Source organism: Passer montanus, unplaced genomic scaffold (genome assembly GCF_014805655.1).
Source record: "Passer montanus isolate IOZ18808 unplaced genomic scaffold, ASM1480565v1 scaffold26, whole genome shotgun sequence".
Taxonomy (NCBI): Eukaryota; Metazoa; Chordata; class Aves; order Passeriformes; family Passeridae; genus Passer; species Passer montanus.
This window is the reverse complement of record NW_024367261.1, coordinates 4,083,327-4,105,946: the sequence shown is the minus strand read 5'-3', so window position 1 is coordinate 4,105,946 and position 22,620 is coordinate 4,083,327. Positions and strand designations below refer to the sequence as shown.

General features: G+C 39.6%; 1 protein-coding gene across 1 annotated transcript; it reads left to right on the top strand.

Annotated features, from left to right (window-relative positions):
- Positions 1–3,831: 3,831 nt before the first annotated feature.
- On the top strand, positions 3,832–22,277 carry TBC1D7 (TBC1 domain family member 7). Its single transcript, XM_039712201.1, has 9 exons — positions 3,832–3,964; positions 5,464–5,663; positions 6,120–6,243; positions 6,913–6,993; positions 9,800–9,987; positions 11,587–11,724; positions 13,334–13,479; positions 21,070–21,199; positions 22,015–22,277. The coding sequence occupies exons 3-9, from the start codon at positions 6,132–6,134 to the stop codon at positions 22,099–22,101; spliced, it is 882 nt and encodes a 293-aa protein (XP_039568135.1). The 5' UTR covers positions 3,832–3,964; positions 5,464–5,663; positions 6,120–6,131; the 3' UTR covers positions 22,102–22,277.
- The last annotated feature ends 343 nt before the right edge of the window (positions 22,278–22,620 follow it).

The following is a 22,620-nucleotide window of genomic DNA, read 5'->3' as shown; positions in this document are numbered from 1 at the left end:
TCTTAAAAAACCCCAGCCTTTACATTTGGAGCAAGCAGCAGCAGTTGGTTATGTCCTTCCTAATTGTCTTGCAGTTTCTGTATATCTTTGCAGACCATGTCACCTCTGAAGAACACTCTTTCTTTAGCAGGATGAGAAAACACAGAAGTAGGACACATTTGAACTCAGATTTCCAAGTTCAGCCGCTCCTCTTGCTATTTTCAGCCCCGTAAGCCTTTTCCTTGCTGTCATGTGGGGATGCCTGCTCATGATTACAAGGACAGTGTTTGGTCTGCTTGGAGACAGACTTGCCTGTTGTGCTTCCATGCTAAAATGAAAGGCTGAATTCCCCTTTGATGCCAAACAGCTTTATAATTTTTTTACCTTAGAGTGTTATATTTTTTCCATCTGACTTCAACAAGGAATTAAGTTGTGAACATTAATAGTGTCAATATTTGCATTCTTCTCTCAGGTAGAGTGTAAACATCAGGGTGATGCTGTTTTGGCCAGGAAATGAGGCCAAGCTTTTCCACATCTGCCAATCTTCATAATGAAAAGGTTATGTGAATGTATAAGTAAATTGTCCTTTCCATTAACACAGCCCTCATCTCCATCTGGAAATATTCATGCTTCTGAAAAAACATGAGATGATATCTTAGAAAAGCTGAAATGACCCAATTTGTAACTTCTTTCCTGAGCATCAATCATTTCCTATTATGACAGGAACAAGGGATGGTGTATATATATTTTTTTAAGTACATCTTCCATCAGTTGAGAGCAAATGAAACCCACATGAAAAATTCACTTATTCTCTGTACATTACATCCTTGGGTCATAATGCCATACAAATATGGACCTCCATGCTGTGTGAAATTGACATTTCATTGCTTTGCATTTTCCCCTTTTTTTGAGAAATTCACATACTGATGTGTGCTTCTGATCTGTAATTCTGATTCATTGATAGGTCAGTCTCACAGGACAGACTGAAGTGACTTTCTGAGAGCAGCACATCGTTCACAGAAAATTAATGCAGCTTTAGCAGCAAAAGCATTCATGAAGAAACACAGGCACAATGCAGTTCATATTTTGCAATAAAATACGTTAACAATGCCTGTTTGGCTTCCTTCTCCTGTGACCCTTTATGTCAGTGAGTAATTCACTTGAGCAATATAAAGATATCAGCACAAAATGCAAGCACAGTAATACTCATAGTCACAGATAAAAGCAAGAGATGCAGTGTGCTAGCAGGGTACTAATTCATTTGGCTCTGCTATCTCTGATAATCCCAAGCCAATTCCAAACCTGCTTCCCTTTTATCTTTTATGTGTGCTACCTTTTCTGATGTTATTACAGTTTAAAAGAATTAAATGTTTAGGCTATCATGGTTTGGATAAATGCCTAGTTATGTATTATTGATTAAAGATGTATTAATCAATTGTATTATAAGCACAGTCCTCCACTTGGCTGATTGACACCAGCAGCTATAAATGATTAAATTCTGCTTTCATTTTCAGTGGCAAGAAAGAGATTCTGTCAATAGGAATGAAGATACTTTATGTCCTTAGACAAGGGAAAATAAGGTTATTATTCAGTTTATGTAAATACAAAATGTTTAAAATTAAATATTTAAGTCATGAGTCACTTGTGTGCTTTACAACACTGGGTTACAGCATATAGAGTCACTTGGCAAGTGCAAGTGGATGTAGAAGGGCAGTTAAAAGATAAAAAGGCTGTTAGAGTAAGAAAGTCCAACTCAAAAAATAGGTTAGTCATCTTTGGTTTGCTGTGAATGTGTCACCACATAGTAATTGTTGTAGTCAATAGCAGTTCATACTCAACCTACGCTTTTAATTTCATTTGTGTTTTGAAAAGTCTCAAATTAAATTCTTTAATTCATTTCCCACTGACTTAAATATTGATGCAATATTTACAACTGATCTCACTATAATCTCTTATGTTAGAAACAGGCACCATTAAGAAAATCTCTGTGTATAAGAAGCTTTCTATATATGGGGTTTAGAATCTCTACTTGGGGAAGAACATTCATTTTATTGTTTTTCAGGACAGGTGTTGATTTTTTGCTGTATTTTTATGCAGCTAAATCTTTCAGAACCTAATTTTGTTTTGGCATTTTACCAACGGCATACCATTCTGTTAACATTCTGTATCTCCTGTACTATAAATTAGTGCTAAAATGAATTGTGTTAGCTTCAGGCTTCTTCAGAGCACCACTATAGCTATGTAATAAGTCTTGACAAGGGCAGGAATGAATGACTGAAAATTACACGAGATTTAATTTCGGTAGCTGTTTCCTGAACCGTGTGATACTGGTCAGCTCCCAACACCACCGAACAGCTCTCATCCCGAGACAAGTGCCATCTACCGACAAAAGATGTATTGAGCTGAGGAAGCCCCAGGTGACCAAAAGTGGAACCAGCCTGCCACCTGCTGCTGAGCGGAATTACTCCAGGATTTGCTAGGACTTGCACACACCCTACAAAAAACACACTCCCGAGTGAGCTGGGTTTGACAAAAGCCTTGCCCATTTCTGCAAGAGTGTGCTTTTTTCGGGCTACTTCGAAAGTGTGGGGCAAGATTAAAATAATGGGATGTTCTGTGCGTTTGAAAATAGACTCCATAAGCTCAGCAGCTGCCTTGTCTCCTCTCTCTGGCACTGGGGAGGCCACAGCTGTGCCCAGTTCTGGGACCCTCAATTCAAGAATGATGCTGAGGTGCTGAAGCAGGTCCAGAGAAGGTCAACAAAGCTGGGGAAAGGTCCGGAGCACAAGTCTTGTGGGGAGCAGCTGAGGGAGCTGGGGGTGTTTAACCTGGAGAAAAGGAGGCTCAGGGGGCACTTAACACTCTACAATTGCCTGAAAGGAGGCTGTGGCCTCTTAAATGGGGGTCAGCCTCCTCTCCAGAGTTTCAGGTTGGACATAAGGAAGAATTTCTTCACAGAAAGGATGCCTAAACATTGGAATGGGCTGCCCAGAGAGGTGGCAGAGTCACCGTCTCTGGAAGTGTTTATGGAAAGGCTGAACCTGGCACTCTGGTCTAGAGCTGACAAGGTGGTGTTTGGTCAAAGGTTGCACTCGATGATCTCAAAGGTCTTTTCCAATCTAATAAACTCTGTGATTCTAGCACTTCAAAATCCTGCTGCAGCTAACTCAGGCACTCAATGGGCTCGCTCAAGTTTGTGCTCCTGGAAAGGGGCTCCGAGCTGAAAACTCCGCTCCTGGGGCGAGCAGCTGTCCAGGCTTTGCAATAGCACAGAGGGGCTGGCAAGGCCACAAACATCACCAACAACTACAGAAGTACCCTAACTCCGAATCAAAATCGCACTACTAGTTTGATGTTCCACAGTTCTGGCAACACAGGCTGATTTTTGAGGCTTTCAGCAGCGAGATGTAGGTCCTCTATCTGTTTTGATGGGCGGGATATTTAGCACCCAGTACTTTGATCACAAGCGCCTGGGTAAATCTCTGTTTTGCGAAATGCACTTCGCTTCCCACTTCGCTCTGGGACGTGTGTCCCAGAGGTGTCTCTAGGACACACATCCCTGCAGTCACGGCGGATGGGGCGCAAAGCGCCGAGCACGCCCATCCTCACAGCACACAACGCGGGCAGCCCTCAGCGCACCCGCGCCACGCGGGGAGCCGCCTCTGAGGGACGGACGCCCTCTGAGGGCAGAGGCATGGAGCTGAGGGGTGGCGCGGAGCACAGGCGGGGTGCGTGATGAACCGGGTGACCCCGAGAGGCCGCGGGACACCCAGAGCAGAAACCGCGACGCCCCGGGCGTGCCTGGCCCGGCCCGGCCGCCGCAGCGCTCCGCCCGCCGCCGCCGCGCCCGCGGAGCCGGGGGGCGGCCGGGGGCGGCCGGGGGAGTCCGGCGCAGCCCGAATTCCCGGGGTGCTCTGATCCCGTGCCCAAATGTGCCCTTGTTTTCCTCTGGGATTGTGACGGAGGCCGGGAATTGAGCCCCGAGGTACGGCCGGGTGGGGGGAGCCTCCGGCAGGGCCTGCGAGGGAAGGGTGCTCGGTCGGGGGCAGAGCGCGGTGGCTCCGCGCCCCGGGCCTGTGCTGCCTCACCTGCAGTGACACTCAGCGATACCGGGAAAGCCGCTGTTTTGCACGAAAATGCTGTAATTGAAGATAGGACGAGTTGATTGCACACTTCTGCACAGCACACTTCTAATGAGCTGGCTAAGGATTTGTTTTCCCCCTTTTTCCAGTTTATTGAAGACGGGTGTAAAGATTGGAATACTGGTCATTTGTATAACATGAAAATACAAATCCTGAGTTGTGAGGGAGGAAACAAACGATCTTCCTCCTTTCACCACTGAATACATAAAATGTACTGCTGTTATTCTGCTGGTTCAAAATTATTAAAATACTATTCCTGGCTAATAGGTCGTGCTGTTATTGTTCAAATTATGTTTAATGTTCCTGTTCTCTGTCTTTCTTGTCATTTTTCCACACGTGGTATGGGCTAGATGCGTTTTGTTTTTGTTTTAGCTATTTTTCTAAGTAACACTTACTAAATTCAGCTTTTAAAAATTTGAAAATGTAAATGAAAATCTGAAAAATGTCAAAAGTCATTGAGTGTCTATGACATTTGAAGTGTGCTTCTAGGCATGGCTGCGCTGTAAACAGTGAGCACTCTGATCAGTGGACCCTTAAATGCACCCTACATGAATATCACAGTAACTTTCTTAAGGATAGTGCAGAACTGGAATGTGTTGCAAAGGGTATTTATTCCTTTTTTCTCTGTTTTTGAAAGCACTTTCTCTGTCTCAGAAAGCACTAATTCAGTCGTTTGTTGGTTTGTATTTTGCTACACAGTAACTTTCTTAAGGATAGTGCAGAACTGGAATGTGTTGCAAGTAGTATTTATTTCTTATTTCTCTGGTTTTGAAATATTTGGCCTGTCTCAGAAAGCACTAATTCAGTCGATTGCTGGTTTGTATTTTGCTTGTCTGGTCTTGGCCCTGATCCTACAAAGCACTAAAACCAGACATAATTTGAAACACAAACAGGCCTTGTGGATATACAAATTTAAATATGTGCACTCTCTATAAAATTGTGGTCTTTGTTTATATCTGTACGTGCTTTGCTCCTGATGTGTGCTTTGGTTCTGCAAGGAAAAGAAGAATTTAACTAAATAAGCTTCTCAATGCATCATTCACCGCTCTTTAGTCAGAAATAAATTCTTTCTCTCAAAGTATTGCTGCTGTCTCTGGATGTAAAAGTTAAGATTGTTCTTAGTCCTTGGAGTTAGGAGTCAGAACTTTCTCATGTTTGCAAGCCCGCAGAGGAGAGAGAATTGATAGTTAGGGGGTTGAGCTGAATTGAAATGTTCTTTCTCATGTTTGCAAGCCCGCAGAGGAGAGAGAATTGATAGAGGGTTGAGCTGAATTGAAATGTCGTTTACAGTTGTTGTGATACACAGAGCACTCACTGGAATTTACCTTTGCTTCCCCTACAGGGATGAGGCATTTGTTTGGTTTTAGTGCTGGCATAACAAGCTCAAGGCTGTGGCTGTTAGAGCAGCTGGTAACAATATGAGCATTTAATTCGTATCTGCAACTTAAGAAGAAACCTACACACCCAGCCTTACCCTTCCCTGTCACCCCTGTGCCACTGGGGCCAATTCTGGCTCGTCTTTGCTTCTGATTACCTTGGCTGGTGAGTAAGAAACCTAATAATTTACTTACATGGGCAATAGTTCTACTTGAGTAGGGTTTTTGTAGTCAAAATTTTGTGAGACTTGTAACTGTATTTTTTTCATGCTGGTTTTGAAGTACAGGGTATAGCATAAAATACCTAAGTGTTTCTCTAGCAATTAAAAAAAAACCTTTTTGGAATTTAGCATAATATACTATGTGAATAATTTTTTTAAAAATCCCTTAATTTTGTTTGTAAAGTTGGTATCTTTAGATCTTGTTTAGAATAAATTATGTTTATAATTCTTTATGTTAGTATGTGATAAAAAAATCTTGGAAGATTTTAATAAATTCTGTAGGTTTTACTAATACTGTAGAGACATAGGCAGTAAACTTATACCAGTGTGCCAAATTACTTGGCCTTAAAGCAATAGGAATGTATTCTTGAAATCTTCAGAGGAATTCTTTGTTTCTCCAGGAGGAGTCAGTCATGGCTGATGACTCTCAGAGAAACTTTCGCTCAGTATATTATGAGAAAGTGGGCTTTCGTGGAGTTGAAGAAAAGAAGTCGCTGGAAATTCTGTTAAAGGATGATCGTTTGGGCAAGTTGATTTCACTGTTTGCTCTGTTTCTTGGTGATTAGGGGCTGGGGAGGGAGTAATAGAAAATGTTTACCTGCTGTGCTTAATACTTATTTAAGTTTTGCATCTATTACCAATAATCCCTCAGTGCTAGCAGACCTTTGATTTTCAAAGCTCTGTAAATCTGATTTTAAAAACTATTAAAGATTTGTCAGCTTGCTTATATATTCTTCTTTCCTTCTTTCATTTCTCTGTGCCAAAGAAACGGAAAGATTTTTAGGGAAAGCAATTTTAGTCTGAGAATGCATCGCCTCATCTGTCAATTCCATCTAACTTCAAAGCAATGAAGATGTTATTGCTGTTGGTCCCTGAGGAGTGCCACATCTCTGGCAGAACAGAAAGATAAATGTTGTCCCTCTAAAAAAGGCCTTAATTGTTTTGACAGTGACATGCTTTACAAAAGGCCTATAAAAATGGTCCCGTTTTCCTCCTGATGAAACCTGGAGTAGTTTTAATGTGAATCAGGCCAACATGAAAGCAGTGAAAGCATTTGTTGATAATATGTGGTGAAATAGGGAATTTCAGTCTGCAACTAAAGTTTGTCATATTTGGCTGGGTCACAGATGAAAAACCTATTTATAACCATATTTAAATTTGTCCTGATTTTTTTTTGTTTTCATTTCTTTACAGATATTGAGAAGCTTTGCACATTTAGTCAGAGGTTTCCTCTTCCATCCATGTATCGTATACTGGTGTGGAAAGTGCTTCTAGGTATGAATGATAACATACAGAATGTAGGAAGGTGCAATTTTTTCTCCTTTTTTTTGTTTTGTTTTGTTTTTGTTTTGTTTTTGTTTTTGAAGAAGTAATGACAGGATTATTCTGTATTACCTTGCCTACTGATAAATATTTAGCCAACTTTTGTATCCACCTTGGATGCACAATGGCAATTATAGAACAAGTTTTTGAGAACTTTGCTGAAATGTGCCTAGGAGAGTGTGTTTCTGTATTTAACTTTGTAACACTATCCAAGTACATTTATGAAATGAGTTTGAAATGTGAATTATAAGAAGTCATCGATATCTGAAAAGATACTCAGTTGTGCTCCTGAAATAACAGACAATTAGGTTGAAGTAAAGTTGTGATTAATTTTAAACTGGGTGAAGCATGGAGTACGTGATTATTCCAAGGAGAAGCTTTGTGTTCTGCGGAATATTGGTTTCCTATGGTTTTGCTGCCGGCTTTGAATTGTATTTTCTGTTGAAGAAAATACAAGGCTGAAGACAAGTTAATGGTATCCCCAGAAACTGTAAACACCATAAATAGATTATATTTTCCCAGAAGTGCGCTAGTCATGTGACTGATTAAAAAGTACTAATGACTTTGCTCTAACTGGTCAAGTACATTGGTTGACTAGATGCAAGATAATGTCCACTTGGAGACAAGTGGGATTTAAAAAAAATCTTAATTTTTTAATTCATTTTTTTCCCCTTCCAGTTTTTACATTTTGAAAGTTTTCATATTGCTGATTGTGTGGATTTGTAAGCCTTTTTTTGACAAAGGTAGTAAATGAACAGTGCACAGAAGGGGCAAGATCTAATTACAAAGCTTGAAGTTCTTGGCACTGAACTTACAGGGTAGTCCTATTTGATAGAAACCTCAGCCATTAAAAATATTATTGTACCCTGGGCACTAGTGAAGTAGTCAGCATCCTTTAAAATATCGGTACTGGGAAATATAGCATAGGAATTTTGGACAAGCAACTCAGTACAGAATCCTTCAGCCAACATTATAATAGCAAAATACGTCTCTGCAAAATTGTGGCTCACTGCAGAGCCAGGTCTTGGGCTGTTTAAATAAAGGATCTGTGAATCATACGGTAACACAAAACCCCTTCTGAATCAACTGCTTGGAAGATTATACTGGTTCTAAAAAGTATTTTGTATTTTAAACCCAGAGTGATTAATTTCACATCATGAAGTTGTTTTGGGGGAGGTTTAGGTTGGATATCAGAATAAGGGGCATTTGGGCACTGGAGCAGGCTTCCCAGGAAGTGGTCACAGCACCAAGCCTGACAGAGTTCAAGAAGTGAGCTCTGCTCTCAGGCATGTGGTGTGATGCTTTGGAATAGTCTTGTACAGGCCCAGGAGGGGACTCAGTGGCCCTTGTGGGTCCCTTCAAACTCATGATATTCTGTGATTCCAAGTATTCATACCGTCATTATGTGACATGCCTTGGGTGAACAGAGGTTCAGGGACTTTTCTTACGCTGCATTTCAGTGTTAGCAGTTGTTAGAAAAGCCAGTATTGGAGAAGGGCAGTGCAAAGTATCTCCCCCTGATGGTCGGAACCACAGCCCAGTCTGTTTCTGGTGGGACGTGTTATGTGACTTCTAAATAATGTTAATAATTTAAGAAAAGGAGGTCTGTCCTGTCAAGAAAACTCTCTCAGACATGTAATAAGGCTTGCTGATGTCCCAGGTTACGTGGTGTGTCAGCAATGCCTCTGTTACCTTCCTGTTCAAGGATGACTCGTGATGGTTTCCAGGCACCCCTCTGTTGTTTCAGCTTCGTTTTGCCTGCCCAAGGTTGTCCTCTGTGTTTGAGGAGAGCAGTTGGCAGTATGTACATAGAGTTATGATGTTGACTCTCTTCTGGCATATCGTGAAAAATGTCATGCTTTCTTCCAGCTTTTGAAATGCAGGCAGGTTTGCAGCTGGAAAAGAAAAGATAATTTTCTGTCTGATGTGCTTGTTCCTCAACTCAGCCATTTCATGGTTTAACACTTGGCAGGAATATTTTTTTTGTTTCTTTAAATGAGAGGTAAAAGGAGCAGGTAGCTTGTTTCAGAACTGACTTTTGAAGAATACTTTGTTCTCATGATTTCTACACTGTGAAAAATTCTGCTCCACTAGCGATAGGGAGATGGCATTTTTTTGCCCAGCTGTATGTATGCTTTGATTTCTGTTGAAGTCTGTGACAGTTCTGTTGTAAAAATCAGTGCATTGCAAGACCCTTGAGTAAGGGGAAGGACTAAGTGAAATGGTAAGTATCCTTTCTGGAGATGCTGTGTAATTTTCTTTGCCTTTCTACTTAGATACTTCTAATTTTTTTTTCTCCTAGGAAACTAGAAAAGATATTTGTGTTCTGCTAAGAAAATAACAGATGTCACTTGACTATGTGGCATTTTTAAGTTTTAATCTTTACTTGATTCAATGGATTGATTTTGATTTTGAATGTCATTTTAGGGAGAATTAATCTCTGGTACAGTGAGTAGACTTTTCTGGCAGTAAAGTAATTAATACTGCAGTGAACATTATCTTTGCATTAGTTAGTTGCATGTATATATTCTCTGTCATCAGAGTGACAAAGTGTAAAATTTGAGAAAATGAACAACTAATATATATAAAAATCATTCTACAATGACTTTGTTTTCAAAATAAATGGAAGCTGGGCACAAATATACAACTATTACTGTACTGAAAACTAGACAGATAAAAAAAGTAACAAGTAGGACTCCTCCTTACAATTGCTTATATTTTTTCTTTTAATTAAAAATTTTTTTTTTTTTTTTTTTAGGAATTATTCCTCCTCACCATGAATCTCATGCTTTGGTGATGAAGTACCGGAAGGAGCAGTACTGGGATATTCACCACGCTCTTCGTGTGATTCGCTTTATTAATGATTCTACCCCACAGGTTGATGTTTTCCTCCGCATACATCAACTGGAATCAGGAAAATTGCCTCGAAACGTAGCTTTTCCATTGGTCAGTGGTGATTTTAACAGTCTTTTAAGTACAGTACTTTATTGAACTTGAAACTTTAAACCAGTGAGAAACTGAACTGTGGGTCACCTCACAAATGCTTGTAGATAGACCAAGTAAGGTGAATGCAAAACAGAGAAGTGTATAAAATAAAGAATTTTTGTCAAAGTGCTTTTCTCTTTTCCTTCCCCTAAGTACTTACGTAAGATTTTATGTCTTAAAATCTCTTTTGTGCATTTTTCCTGATATGTTTCAAGCCTTTTGTACTCCAGGGCACTTCGGTTTCTTTTTAGTACTGACATGAAAATGACATCACCTCATTGTAGCTCATAGGTTCTTTGGTTCCTGGAACAAGGGTAATCCAGAGCCTGTCCAAGCAGTGATTTAATGCAAGTTGCAGCAAATACTTAAATTACTTGGTTTTAAATCTAGACTTCAGTGTACTGTCCTTTTTTTCTTAGTCTGAATTGATCTGGGCTTCTGTCAGGTAATGCACATACTCTGCTGTTCACAATGTACACCCATAGGTTAAACAAGGCTGTGTTGTGATGGTAAATTAGTACTGTGATAGTAAAAACAATGTGTGGTTCTTTCTTTTTTCCATGACATAGGAGGTGAGGAATGGAGCCACAGAGCTTTCTAATCTATTAGGTCCTGTAGTTAATTTATCTGTATTCACTCTAGCCCAGCTTAATTTGTAATTTTTCATGTGTAATAATGAATTTTGACTAAGTACTTAAAGAAAACTTCAAAATAAAAAAAGTTGAAGTTAATACGGAAAATTCAGTAACACTTAGAACTGGAGGATTACCTGCAGCATTCTCTTGTCAGAGGAGGGAATGTTTTCATACCCTTACCGTTTCCTAGGAATGTGGCCATCCTACCCTGTAGATTTCCAAGAGACATTTCCTTGATCTTGGCGTGTGATGCAGTGGGCTGAAAATTCCTCCCTTCTAGAGCAGTATTGCCTTCTGAGCAAGTGTTTTGTCAGTGCATCCCAGAGCTGTTCTCAGGACTGTGGTGAGGTTTCGTAGTGAGGGTGTTTAGCAGAGCCCCAGTCATTAGTCCTGTAACTCAGGTTTATTTTGCTGCTGCAGAAAGCATTTGTTCTCTTTGCAGTGCAGTCACTTTCCCCTTAAACTTATGAGAGGTTACTCTTGATGCAGGTGTTTTATTGTAGAGGCAGAGGGAGATGAAGAGATGTCAGATTGATCTAAATATTTTGAAATGTTTGAGTAACAAACGGAAGTCTGCTGAGTGTTCTGTGCATTTGAATGCAGAGGGTTCAGGTAAGGATATGTGTGTATTGGAGCAGTCTGTGTGGCAGAGACATATCCCAGTAGTATTTAGGACTCTATACACTGAAGCATGTTTTGGTTTTAAAAGCAAAACAAATCTTACTTGCTCTGTTTTAATAGATATCTGTCATCATCATGCAGCAGCTGCCCGATGTCTTGTTTAGGAACATGAGAACAGCTTTTCATGTTTGTTGATTCCTGTTTTTTTTCCCCTGAATAGCAGAGAAAAGGAATATAAGAATAATTTAAATCAGAATAGTCCAGTACTTCTCTGTAGATTACTTTTTTTTTTTTTGTTTTTCAGGAACCTGAAGATGAAGTGTTTCTTGCTATTGCTAGAGCAATGGAGGAAATGGTGGAGGATCCTATAGAATGCTATTGGCTTGTCAGTTGCTTTGTGAATCAGCTGAACAGCAAGCACAAAGATTCACTACAACAGCTGGTAAGGAAAAAGGAATTTTTTTTTTCTTTTTGCAAGGAGAAGCAGTCATAGAAAGCATTAACACAGAGAGACAACTGGAGAATCAGAAGTGACACCCTTGGATTCTGTTCCACCAGCTATTTTGAGAACAGGGGAGGAGTGCTTTTTGCATTGTGATTGTGCTGCCCTGTCTAATGTAACATTAGAAATTGTTTTTGTTTGCTACGTGGTAATTTTCAATTACCTTTTTTTGCTTAAAGGTTACTTTGTATCTAGTTGAATTATTTGTCTCACAAATTGGTCACTTAAAAATTTTAAACAATTAAAAATGTCAAAAGTGAAGAACATCTTGATGTACGTCTGCTACTGTTTAGGCTGCATCCCTGCATTCATATGGTGCTCACTGGATGATAGACAAAGCACAGTTGTGCTTCATAAATGGAGCAGAGTACTCAATCTTCAGAAAAATAGTATGCTGCAGAGCAAGTTATTATGAAAAGTGGAGTAGATTTTTGCAATACTGACAATTTAAAGGCTATCACAGAATATTAATTTTGAATTTCTGTCTGCCTGATTTATAAAATGAAAGTTTGATTTTAATGTGTGCTTACCAAAATTATGAAAGTTCTTGTAATTCATGAAATAGCTGTAATAGATAAGGAGATTTTGGTTAACGATATCCTAAAAAGTAAAAATATTGAGTACATGTGCACCAGCCATTGCTGAATAGAAATTTGCTGGGGAAAATTATGCCTGCCCATGTTAGTTCTTTTGGAACTAAGAAATAATTTTTAAACCTACCTCTTGTTTCTGTGGGTGGTACATTCAACTATACCAGTTCAAAGGAGAAAGGAATATTTTTAAAGTATGTGCTTGTACGATGTGATGTAAAGAGTGCCAAGTGTCTGTCTCCCCAAGTTGGTTTTTTTTGTATCACAATCCATGTGCCAAGACTCAGTAGGTGAGAATATTGGCAAAGGAGGTGTTTTCTGCCTTTGGCAGTTGAAGTCCTTAGCAGTTTGCCTAACTATGACAAAGCATAAAGGTAGTCAAGAATTCATGAAAATGTGTATCGTGTTACATTAAAATTTAAACAAGGTGAAAACATTATCCACATGTTTATGCCTTAAATACTCAGGGTTTTTAAACAATAAATCAGTGTCCAGTTTTTAATGGGTTGCTCAGGGATTTGCTCTCAGAATTGATTTTTTGGGTTTTGCTGCATTGTGTGTAGATATTTTTTGATGTGTGCTAAGGCGATTAGGTTTGAGGTGAATGAAACTCAATTTTACTTGTGAAGGTATCAGTGATTAGTGCATGTTTAATCTCTACATTGCTTGAAGCTCTGAAACACCTCCTTATACTAGGGAATACTGCATATCTTGGAAGTTCTGCTAGTGGTCAGCAATTTCAGGAAGCTGAGGTTGTTTCTTGGGTTAAGTACGTAATTAGTTAATTGCAAAAGTTGGTAACACCTCTATTTTGGAGCAATTAAAAGAATGAAGGTACATTATTTTAATATGTTACATTGCTCCAGTTGAATTGTTAAGACAGTGCTTATCTTACAGTGTGCATTAACTATGAAGGTATTCTGATGTGAGTTACCTAAAATTTTCTGATTCTTTCTCAGCCAAAAATTCTGGAGCAGTATTTGAACATTGAAGATAACAGACTGCTGATGCATCTGAAGGCATGTGCTGCAATGAGCAAACTCCCCTATGATCTTTGGTTTAAAAAGTGTTTTGCAGGATGTTTACCTGAGTCCAGTTTACAGAGGCAAGTTCTTTTTCTTTTCTTTCTGTTTGTAGCTGCATAGTAATTCCAGTTTTCTGTCATCACTAGCAGGCAAAGAGCTTTCTGTACTTTATATGTAAGATTATGGTATTAGCTTTATTGCAAACTTCAAAATGGTAAAGTTGGATTTAATTCCCCATGTTACTGATGCAAGATAATCTCTGTGTGATAGTTTCACCCACTGAAAATAAAAAGAATGGAACTAAGTATACCAGCTGATTCTGTTGGACACGTAGTGCCTCCTAGGATGCAGAACTCCAAACCGTCTATTAATGTTACATAGCTGAATGGTAGTCAGTTTTTGAGCTTTTTGAAAAAAATCTGTGCTTAGGGAGTGATTGTAATGTTGTATTAGTGTTAGATGAAAAAGATTTTGGGAATGTGTACAGGTTTTGGCTGGGATAGAGTTAGATTTCTTCAGAGTAGCTGGTATGGGGCTGTGTTTTGGAACACAGGGATGTTTTAGTTCCTGCAGAGCAGCCCTTACATGGCATCATTCTGCTCCTCAACAGCAGGGAGGCTGGGGGTGCACAAGAACACGGCTGGGAGGGGACACAGCCAGGACAGCTGACTCCAGCTGACCCGAGGGATATCCAATTCCATGTGGAGTCATGCTCAGCAGTTAAGCTGAGGTGGAGGATGGCAGGTGGGAGCATGGGGACTTGCTGGCCATCAGTCAGGGTGGTGGGCAGCTGTTCTCAGTTGCATCACTTGTCTCAGGTTTTATTTTCCTCTCTTTGTTATGTTTTTCTTCTCTTCATTAGAATTTTTTGGAAATTATTACTTCTTTATAATTATGAAACTTTTTTTCTCCACCTACGAATTTGTTTCTTACTTTTACCCTTCCAATTCTTCCCCCATCCCACTGGTAGAGGTAGTAAATGAGTGGCTGTCTGCTGCTCAGTGGCTGGCTGGGGTTAAACCATGACAGAATGTTTATTTTAAAAGTACTAGGGCAAGTTGAATATTACAAAGTTAATGAAATTGTGAATTATATTAGGATTCTACAGTTACAAATAGGTTGTTGAGCTTTTAAAAGGGAAAAATTCTTGTGTGTGACACTTCACTGAAGGGCTTTTGAAATGAAGCTTGTATGATTTCTCTGATTCTGCTGCCTGAGAACTCTTGGAAAGCAGGAAATTCAAGCTCAAAGTAGAGAAACATCTTTCTGCATTTACCAGAGTTGCTGATAGCTGAACAGGATGTGGCACAGAGAAAATAATGGTGTCATTTTCAGCTGTCTGAAAACTTTGAGAAGTAACAATGTTCAAGGGAAACTTTACTTCGAGGTAATCTCAGGACTTCAGTGGCTAAAATAGGAACCTAGCATGGAAACAGTGCTTTGTAAATAATGGTTTTATGGTGGTAAAGTTGGTAATAATCTGAATAGTGGATGAAGTGTTTGTTTATCTGGTACTTCATGTTCCATGGAGGAAAGTGGAAAATGGCTGTTCTTAAAAATGTTTTATTTACCCTGACAAGAATAAGAAGATTTCAGGGAACAAGCTGTAAGATTAGAAATCGTGCTCTCTGCTCTTGTTGGACCATGGTCTTTAAGGTTCTGTAGGGTTTTTTTTTTTTTTTTTGGCCAAGGATTATGTTTGAGAGAAAAGAACATTTTGTGAAGGATTGAGACCTTTAGGTGCAACAGCGTTATTGTTACATGGCAAGTTCTTCTCATCAAGCACCTATAAGGCTACAGAATAGTCTTGTCTGCTTAGTGATTGTGTAATGTGATGATTGAAAGCTTTTACTGCTTCTGTGACTGCAGAAATTATGTAAGAATGCACAGTATTGCATGTTTGTTACAGTTTAGAGCTCATGTGATTCAGTTTTGCTACTGGATCTTATGGCTGTGGACAAGAGCTGAGGGAGGAATTTGTATTCAGAGCAGATTTGCTCTTGGAAGATGAAGGGTTTCTTAAAAATTTCTATTGAAAATTGAAACTTGAATGGAGCTGTGTCATCCTGATGGTGTAAAAGGAAAAATCTAGATGAAGAATTTTGATTTCATATTTCATCTTGCAAGAATCTTTGGCTTCAAATGTCTACCATTTTGAATTAGTTTTATTTACATGAAATATTTTTGTCTAATCAGTATGCATTTTTAACATTTCCATATGCTGTTTCACTTTACTGAAATAGAATATTTTGATTACCTGAAATTTTTAATACTTTTTTCCCCCTGGAAAATATCAAAATTCTGGCTTTTTGTATCACTCTGGAATAAAAACAAATTTCAGTGTTGGTACTTCTGACGGCACAACAATCCCTTTTCCTAAGAGTTCTGGTGGGAACATGATGAAAGTGCACTTTTTCTTGGCAGTTTAGGGTTGTGAATTATTCAGTTGTAATCATAATGGCCTTATTCGCTGAGGAAATAACATACTTCATGGGTAGTGTGTGACAGATGAACTTAATTAATGCTTGGAGACTCAGTTTGGATTAGGATCTAGAAGCCCCAGTGCTTATCTGAAATGCATCCAAATGTCAGTGTTGAAACTGCTGAGGTTTGAAGGTCTCCAGTTCTCCCGTGAATTTTACTTACTTTCTTGTGAAGTCAGAGATTATCTGAACACAGTCTTTTATGATTTATTTTCACTTATGATTTAGCACTGCATTTCTCAGAGAGGCTGCTTGCTTTCTATGAACTGTAGTCTTCTCTGTCAAGCAGATAAATCTAACATTCATGGTTTTGTTTGTTTAGTTTTCTCTAAGGTGTACAAGACTTGTACATGCTGTGCAGAAATTTTACCTGGTAATGGTGAGATGAAGTTGCACAATTCCAGGACCTGACAGACTCTGCCACTCAGTATAAATACTGTTTTATAGCACACTTCAGGTTACGCCATAGGTAAAATTTATGTATCAGTTTAATTTAAGTGGGCTTGAAAAATACATACGGACAGGTTTCATATGGAAACTTTTGCTTTGAGCTTATGCAGTGTCTAATACACTTGGCATATTACATGATGAGCTGCTTAACAAACTTCTTAAAGCTGTTACATTGGTAAAAGGGAGGAGCAGACCATTCCAAAGATTCTGTATCCCACCTGGAATATAGACAGGGTGCTTTCTGGAATGTGAACCAGCCTGTGGCAGAAGTTTGAGAGGCACAGAAAGGTGTGTTTTTCTCTGAGACAGGGAGAGAGCTGGGTCACACCTTTGTTTCCATTCATTCATTGCTGTTTGTTTGATTGTGCAGCAGCATATTTGCTCATCTGTTTGGTAAGCCCATGTGTGGAAAGCTTTCCAATGGTGCTGTGAGGGCCCTCAGCTGGAAATCCCTGCTCTTAAACCTTGGGGTCCTGTTTGTGGCTTCAGCTCTACAGGAAAAATGGCACTTTGGCTTCCAGTTTAATCTGGCACTGTCAGCCCAGATGATGCAGCAGAAGCAGTGCAGCTTTGCAGTTGTAATTGTGAATGAGCCAGGCGTTTTTTATGGCCTAAGGATGCCACTCACGTATCAGGCCCTGCCTAATGTTGTTTGTGCTCTGCACTGAAGGCTTGGCATTGGCTGCCTGGTGTTAGGTTATTAGTCTCTGGCAAAGTATTCCGTCATTCTCCTGAAATCTTACAACTTTCAAACTGGCACTACCTCATGTATTAATATACTTCTGTAGTTTTAAATCTGTGATGTCCATGCCCTGCATAAATTACATTTAATTGTAAAAATGTAAGTCATTTGTTAATAGAAGCAACAGAAATATGGAAAATGCCTTTATTTTACTGTGGAGCAGGAGGGCATAAGAATGTGCATGTGGGCTGCTACTACTGCGTTTGCCTTTGTCTCACTGAGCTGCTTCCCAGGTCTGCAAATGAATGGGCACAAGGTCATGATAGATCAGGGTGAGATTTGTGTGAGCGTCAGCATGTCCCTCCATGCCCAGGTACCTCTGGAAGGACACCCAGAAGTGCAGGCAGAGGAGAAAGCATTTGTTCTTTTTAGATGTCTTGTGCCTGGATGGCTGGAGGACTAGAACCAGGAAATAAGGTTGAGTGTCTTTACCCTGCAGCACAGGAAAAACTGTGAGATTAATGGTAATGTATCAGAAAAACAGCAGCAGTGCTGTGATGCCTCTTGTGTATTACTGCACTATAGTGCCACAGGAACCTCAGAGAGTGCCTGGAGAATGGCATCCCTTCACACACAGGTGCACACAGAGTGTTGTATCTTGTCTATAGAAGAGGCTCAGTGAAAAGTAAATGGTTTCATTTGCATAATCCTTGGCATGCTCTTTGCCTTTATAGCTTCCCATTTCTTTTTATTTTTCCTTGTGGTTGTCAGTACTGCTTTGCTGTTCAAGAAACACCTGCAAGAGTGTTCCTGTGGTTAATTGAACAGTTGTATTTTACAGAGGATGATAGTCACACAAAACAGTGAATTTTGTTCAGAATATGTATTTCTTTTTCTGCATTCCTGTGTACGGCTGTAGGCACAGTTGCATGAGGTTTCTCTTATACTTACCCCCTCTCCAGGAGTATCAAAGAACAGGTAAAAAGTTGCAGTAAAGTTGACCTTAAATGCTTGCTACAAAAATAGTGAAAGCAGGACACCTGTGTATACACAGTGTATAAAGACTGCTGGATTAGAATAGGATCATCAGAAAATGTATTTCCTTGAAACTGCTGTGGTTTTTTTTCCACTTCTGACAGTTTATGTTGTTGTTCCTGGCTCTGCTGGTACAGACAAGGTGCTGACTGTTCATCACAGTGTTGCACACTCATTCCCAATTACTGTCACTGGTGGAGTTGTACTGAGAGTAATAGCTGGAAATGTTAGGGGAAAAATACTGCAGCAGACACAGCTGGTTAGTGCTGACATCTCACTCACTTTTCTGTGCACTATCTTCCAAAATTTGTTAAGACACTGGTGATTTAGATACTGCATCTGTTTTGCCATTGTTAAATCATTTGTTCTGGAATCAGACTAAATAATGCAGGAAAACAATAGAGTGTTTTCTGAGCATAGTGTGTAACCTAATGTAATTATGGAGACTGAAGGCCGAAGAATTGGAAGCAGAATAATGAAAGAAGACTGGGTATTTTATAATAGGATTAGTAAGTTTGTTTTCAAATTGACATGAGCTTTGATATGAACTATAAAAATGATTTCCTGTTTTTGAGATCTGCTACTCTCTCTAATTGTCACTCGTAATTACAGTTCTGATGCTCATGGAACACACGGGGAAGTTTTTCTTGTGTTCTGAACAGATGTGTTTGTGAAGGAAAATGCTGTAGAAGTAAACAGGGGTGACCTGTACAGTGTGGAACAGAGCTGTTGTCTCAGTCTTCTCATATTCTTGCTTAAAGCTTCCTAGACCTGACTTCAACAGCAAAGTAATGTTTGCAGGGATCATTTGTCCTGGGATGCTTGAACCACAAATGAAGCAGTAAGATTTTGATCTTGGATTGTGTGTTGCTCCTGTCCCTGTCAGGATTATACTAATTGTTTAATCATAGCAAGACAGGGAATTAAAACTAAATTGCAAAGGGGAAAGAAATTGGCTGTGCCTTTTCCCCCCCTCATCTGTCCCTATGGGTTTTTTGTTTCCTTCTACTTTGAGAATAGTCCTGAGGATCTACACATTTGTTTATCTCCTTTCTTTGTTATAAGTTAAAATCTAGTCCTGTGTTTGAGTTTGTGCCTGTTGCCTCAGATCCCTTCACTGGGCATGGTTGGAGAGTGCCTGGCTCCACCCTTTTTGCACTCTCCATTTCAGTTTACATTGATGAGATTCCCCAGATCCCTCTCTTCTACAGGTTGAGCAGTCCAAGCTCTCTCACCTTTCCTCTCCCTTTATCACCTTAAGTGCTCTTGGTTGGGCTCTCCCCTCTTAATTCCTTGTGTAAAAGTGTGATCCTAGCACTTCATTTCAGCTGTCAGAGTTCATGTCATGCCTGTGTAGTGCTCTCCTGGCACTCTGGGCTGAAGTGCAAATTCTGAGAGGTTGTACAAAATTGAGTTGTCCCTGAAAGGAGCACACCCATAGATACAAATTTATAGATGGGCTACAGAAGATGTTTTTCAGTTGGTGTTACTATATTCAGAAATTACAGAGGACAGTGTGTGATCTTTGTTCCTCCATGTTTTTATTTGGAAGGAGAAATAGTTTGAACAAGTGCCCAGAAGGAGCAAGAACTGTAATCCTCAGAAACTCTTTCTGACACAGCTCTTAAAATTCAAGAACTAAAAATAATGTGAGCCCATAAAAGCTGCCATCTGACAGATGGTTTCACACTTTTTTGTGCAATCTTTTATCCCGAGTCTCTTGAGCTGGGCCTGAGAGAGAGCTGCTGGATGAAAGATGATTTCAAATTGTTGCAGGCTAATAGTAGGTTTTGGTATGATGATCCATTTTAATATTCATCCAAGTTCTTTTGCTGAAGCCTTTGGACACCCGCCCTTCAGGTTTTACTAAAACTGTGAGGTACAGGTATGGTTTCACAGGAGAGGTAGGAGTGCCTGGGTATTTCTGAGAGTGTCTGCCCGGTGGATTGGAATACTTAATAGTTGTGCCTTGTGCCTAATTTAAACATCATGAACTACATCCTGCTGATAGATCATATTTGTATCTCATACAGCAATGATCTGCTTGAGATGCAGTAGTTCAGTGTTACATCTCTTTGAATATTTAGCAGTTTAGCTGATTGAAGAGAATCTTTATTAGGCATGCTAAGGAAGTTAATTTTTTTTTTTTTTGCACTAGGAAAAATTCTCATCTTTACCGCACACTCTGGTAGCTGTGTAGTCCAGTAGAATAGTTGTTGCAGTCCAGGCTATTAAGCCAAGATTTGCATTTTGTACTTGAGCTTGTAAACAGTTCAATAGCAACACACCATATCAGTACATTCCAATTGCTGCTTGCTAGCTGATTGAAGAGAATCTTTATTAGGCATGCTAAGGAAGTTAATTTTTTTTTTTTTTGCACTAGGAAAAATTCTCATCTTTACCGCACACTCTGGTAGCTGTGTAGTCCAGTAGAATAGTTGTTGCAGTCCAGGCTATTAAGCCAAGATTTGCATTTTGTACTTGAGCTTGTAAACAGTTCAATTTCTAAATAGCAACACACCGAGGCTATTAAGCCAAGATTTGCATTTTGTACTTGAGCTTGTAAACAGTTCAATAGCAACACACCATATCAGTACATTCCAATTGCTGCTTGCCATCCCTCTGCTCTGTACAGATTGAGGAGCTGATAAAATGTCTTCTATTTATCCTGACCCAAATAATTCAATATGTTGCTGTTCAGAAAAATATTCTAGATAGAGATGGTTGTACAAAGGCTGTTCTAGCAGAGAAGTTGCATTTTGTACTTGAGCTTGTAAACAGTTCAATAGCAACACACCATATCAGTACATTCCAATTGCTGCTTGCCATCCCTCTGCTCTGTACAGATTGAGGAGCTGATAAAATGTCTTCTATTTATCCTGACCCGAAAAATTCAATACATTGCTGTTGTTCAGAAAAATATTCTGGATAGAGATGGTTGTACAAAGGATGTTCTAGCAGAGAAATAAGCAGATAAACACTGCAGTAATGTTTAGTGATTCCTTTTTACTTTCTTATAGGGTTTGGGACAAAGTTATAAGTGGATCGTGCAAGATTCTTGTGTTTGTTGCTGTGGAGATATTATTAACCTTTAAAATGAAGATAATAGCACTGAATTCTGCAGAAAAGATCACACAGTTTTTGGAAAATGTAAGTACTCTAATTATGCTTTGCATTACCTTTTATAGCTTATAACTGTTTCAGCCTGGATTGCTTGCCTGCTGCAGATGTACCAAAAGATATTATTACATTACTGAGAACAGTATAGCAGTACCAAGGTGAAGGGAGAATGCTCAGCAATGAGAATAATAACTTTTTCTATCAGGAGTTAAGGCTTCCATAGAATTAAGTGATTTTTAAGCTTGGGGAATATATTATCTATATAGAGAATTAACATTTATTGTGATACTAAAGAGTTTTTCTCTGAAAGTAAGTGCAGGTCAGGTTAGGTTAATTTTTCTGGAGGCTTCTTAGAAGGGTTGGTTTCTGGCACCTTTTTTTTGCATCTTGCCTGAGTGCAAATCTGTAGACTCAATGTGTGTTTTCTCTTGATGTGAGGAGGGGATCATGAACCTGGCCCTGAGCCTTCCTGATCCCGAATAGTAATGAGGCATCTCAGCAGGGCTGTAGGGTCCCAGAGTAAGCCAGGTGAGTTGTATGAGATACAGTTTGTGGTCGTGGATAGGCAGTGTGAGTCGTGCCTGGTGTCAGGGATGTGTGAAGTGTGAGGTTCCTGCCGTTTATCAGCATTTTGGAAACGAAAGCTTTTTGTCCAAAACCTGGATGTAATATGGTGTGTGCAGGACAGAGGGATGGAGGGATTAGAGGACAGGGAGATGGGATTCTACGTTTGTTTTCTTTCTTACAAAGAGATAAAATCTGAACTGGAAATTCAAACCCTTTATTTTAAACAAAGCAGTCGAATGCAGTGCTCTGAGCAGGCACCCTGCCCCGATCTTTTGCAGATTCCTCAGGACAACACCGACGCCATTGTCAGCAAAGCTGTGGATCTGTGGCGCGCGCACTGCGGCACTCCGGCACACTCAGTCTGAGAACTCTCTTGGCTTGTGACTGCTTGGGAAAAAACCTAACTTTCAAAAAGACATTTTACCACCCTTCCCCCATCCTAGTGTGATGTTCTTCATTAACCCTTTTGTGTAAAGATGCTGTTAAAGCATGGTGACCAATATGTAAATATTTTTCAATAAATATAGACGGAATGAAGATACTCAGTGGTGGAGTGATGACATCTGAAGTGTTACCTGTTCATCCAGCTACAGTATTTTGGTTGCACAGTGTGCTCTCTTGCTTTTGCAGAAGTAAAATTAACTCTTGAAGCAAGGTAAATAGATTTACTAGTAATTTTAAAATGTTTCAGTATGCCATCTTATACTTGATATAACTGATTACTACTTGGAGGTAGTGAAGTAGTAAGTAGGTACAGTGAATTTACTGAATGTCAGCCTGCTGGGTGGTGAACAAGCATGCTTTTACTAGGAATGTAATTGTACTCTTTTAACACTGTGAATTTTCAGATAAATGAAGCTTCCCAAATCTGAGGTACAGGACAT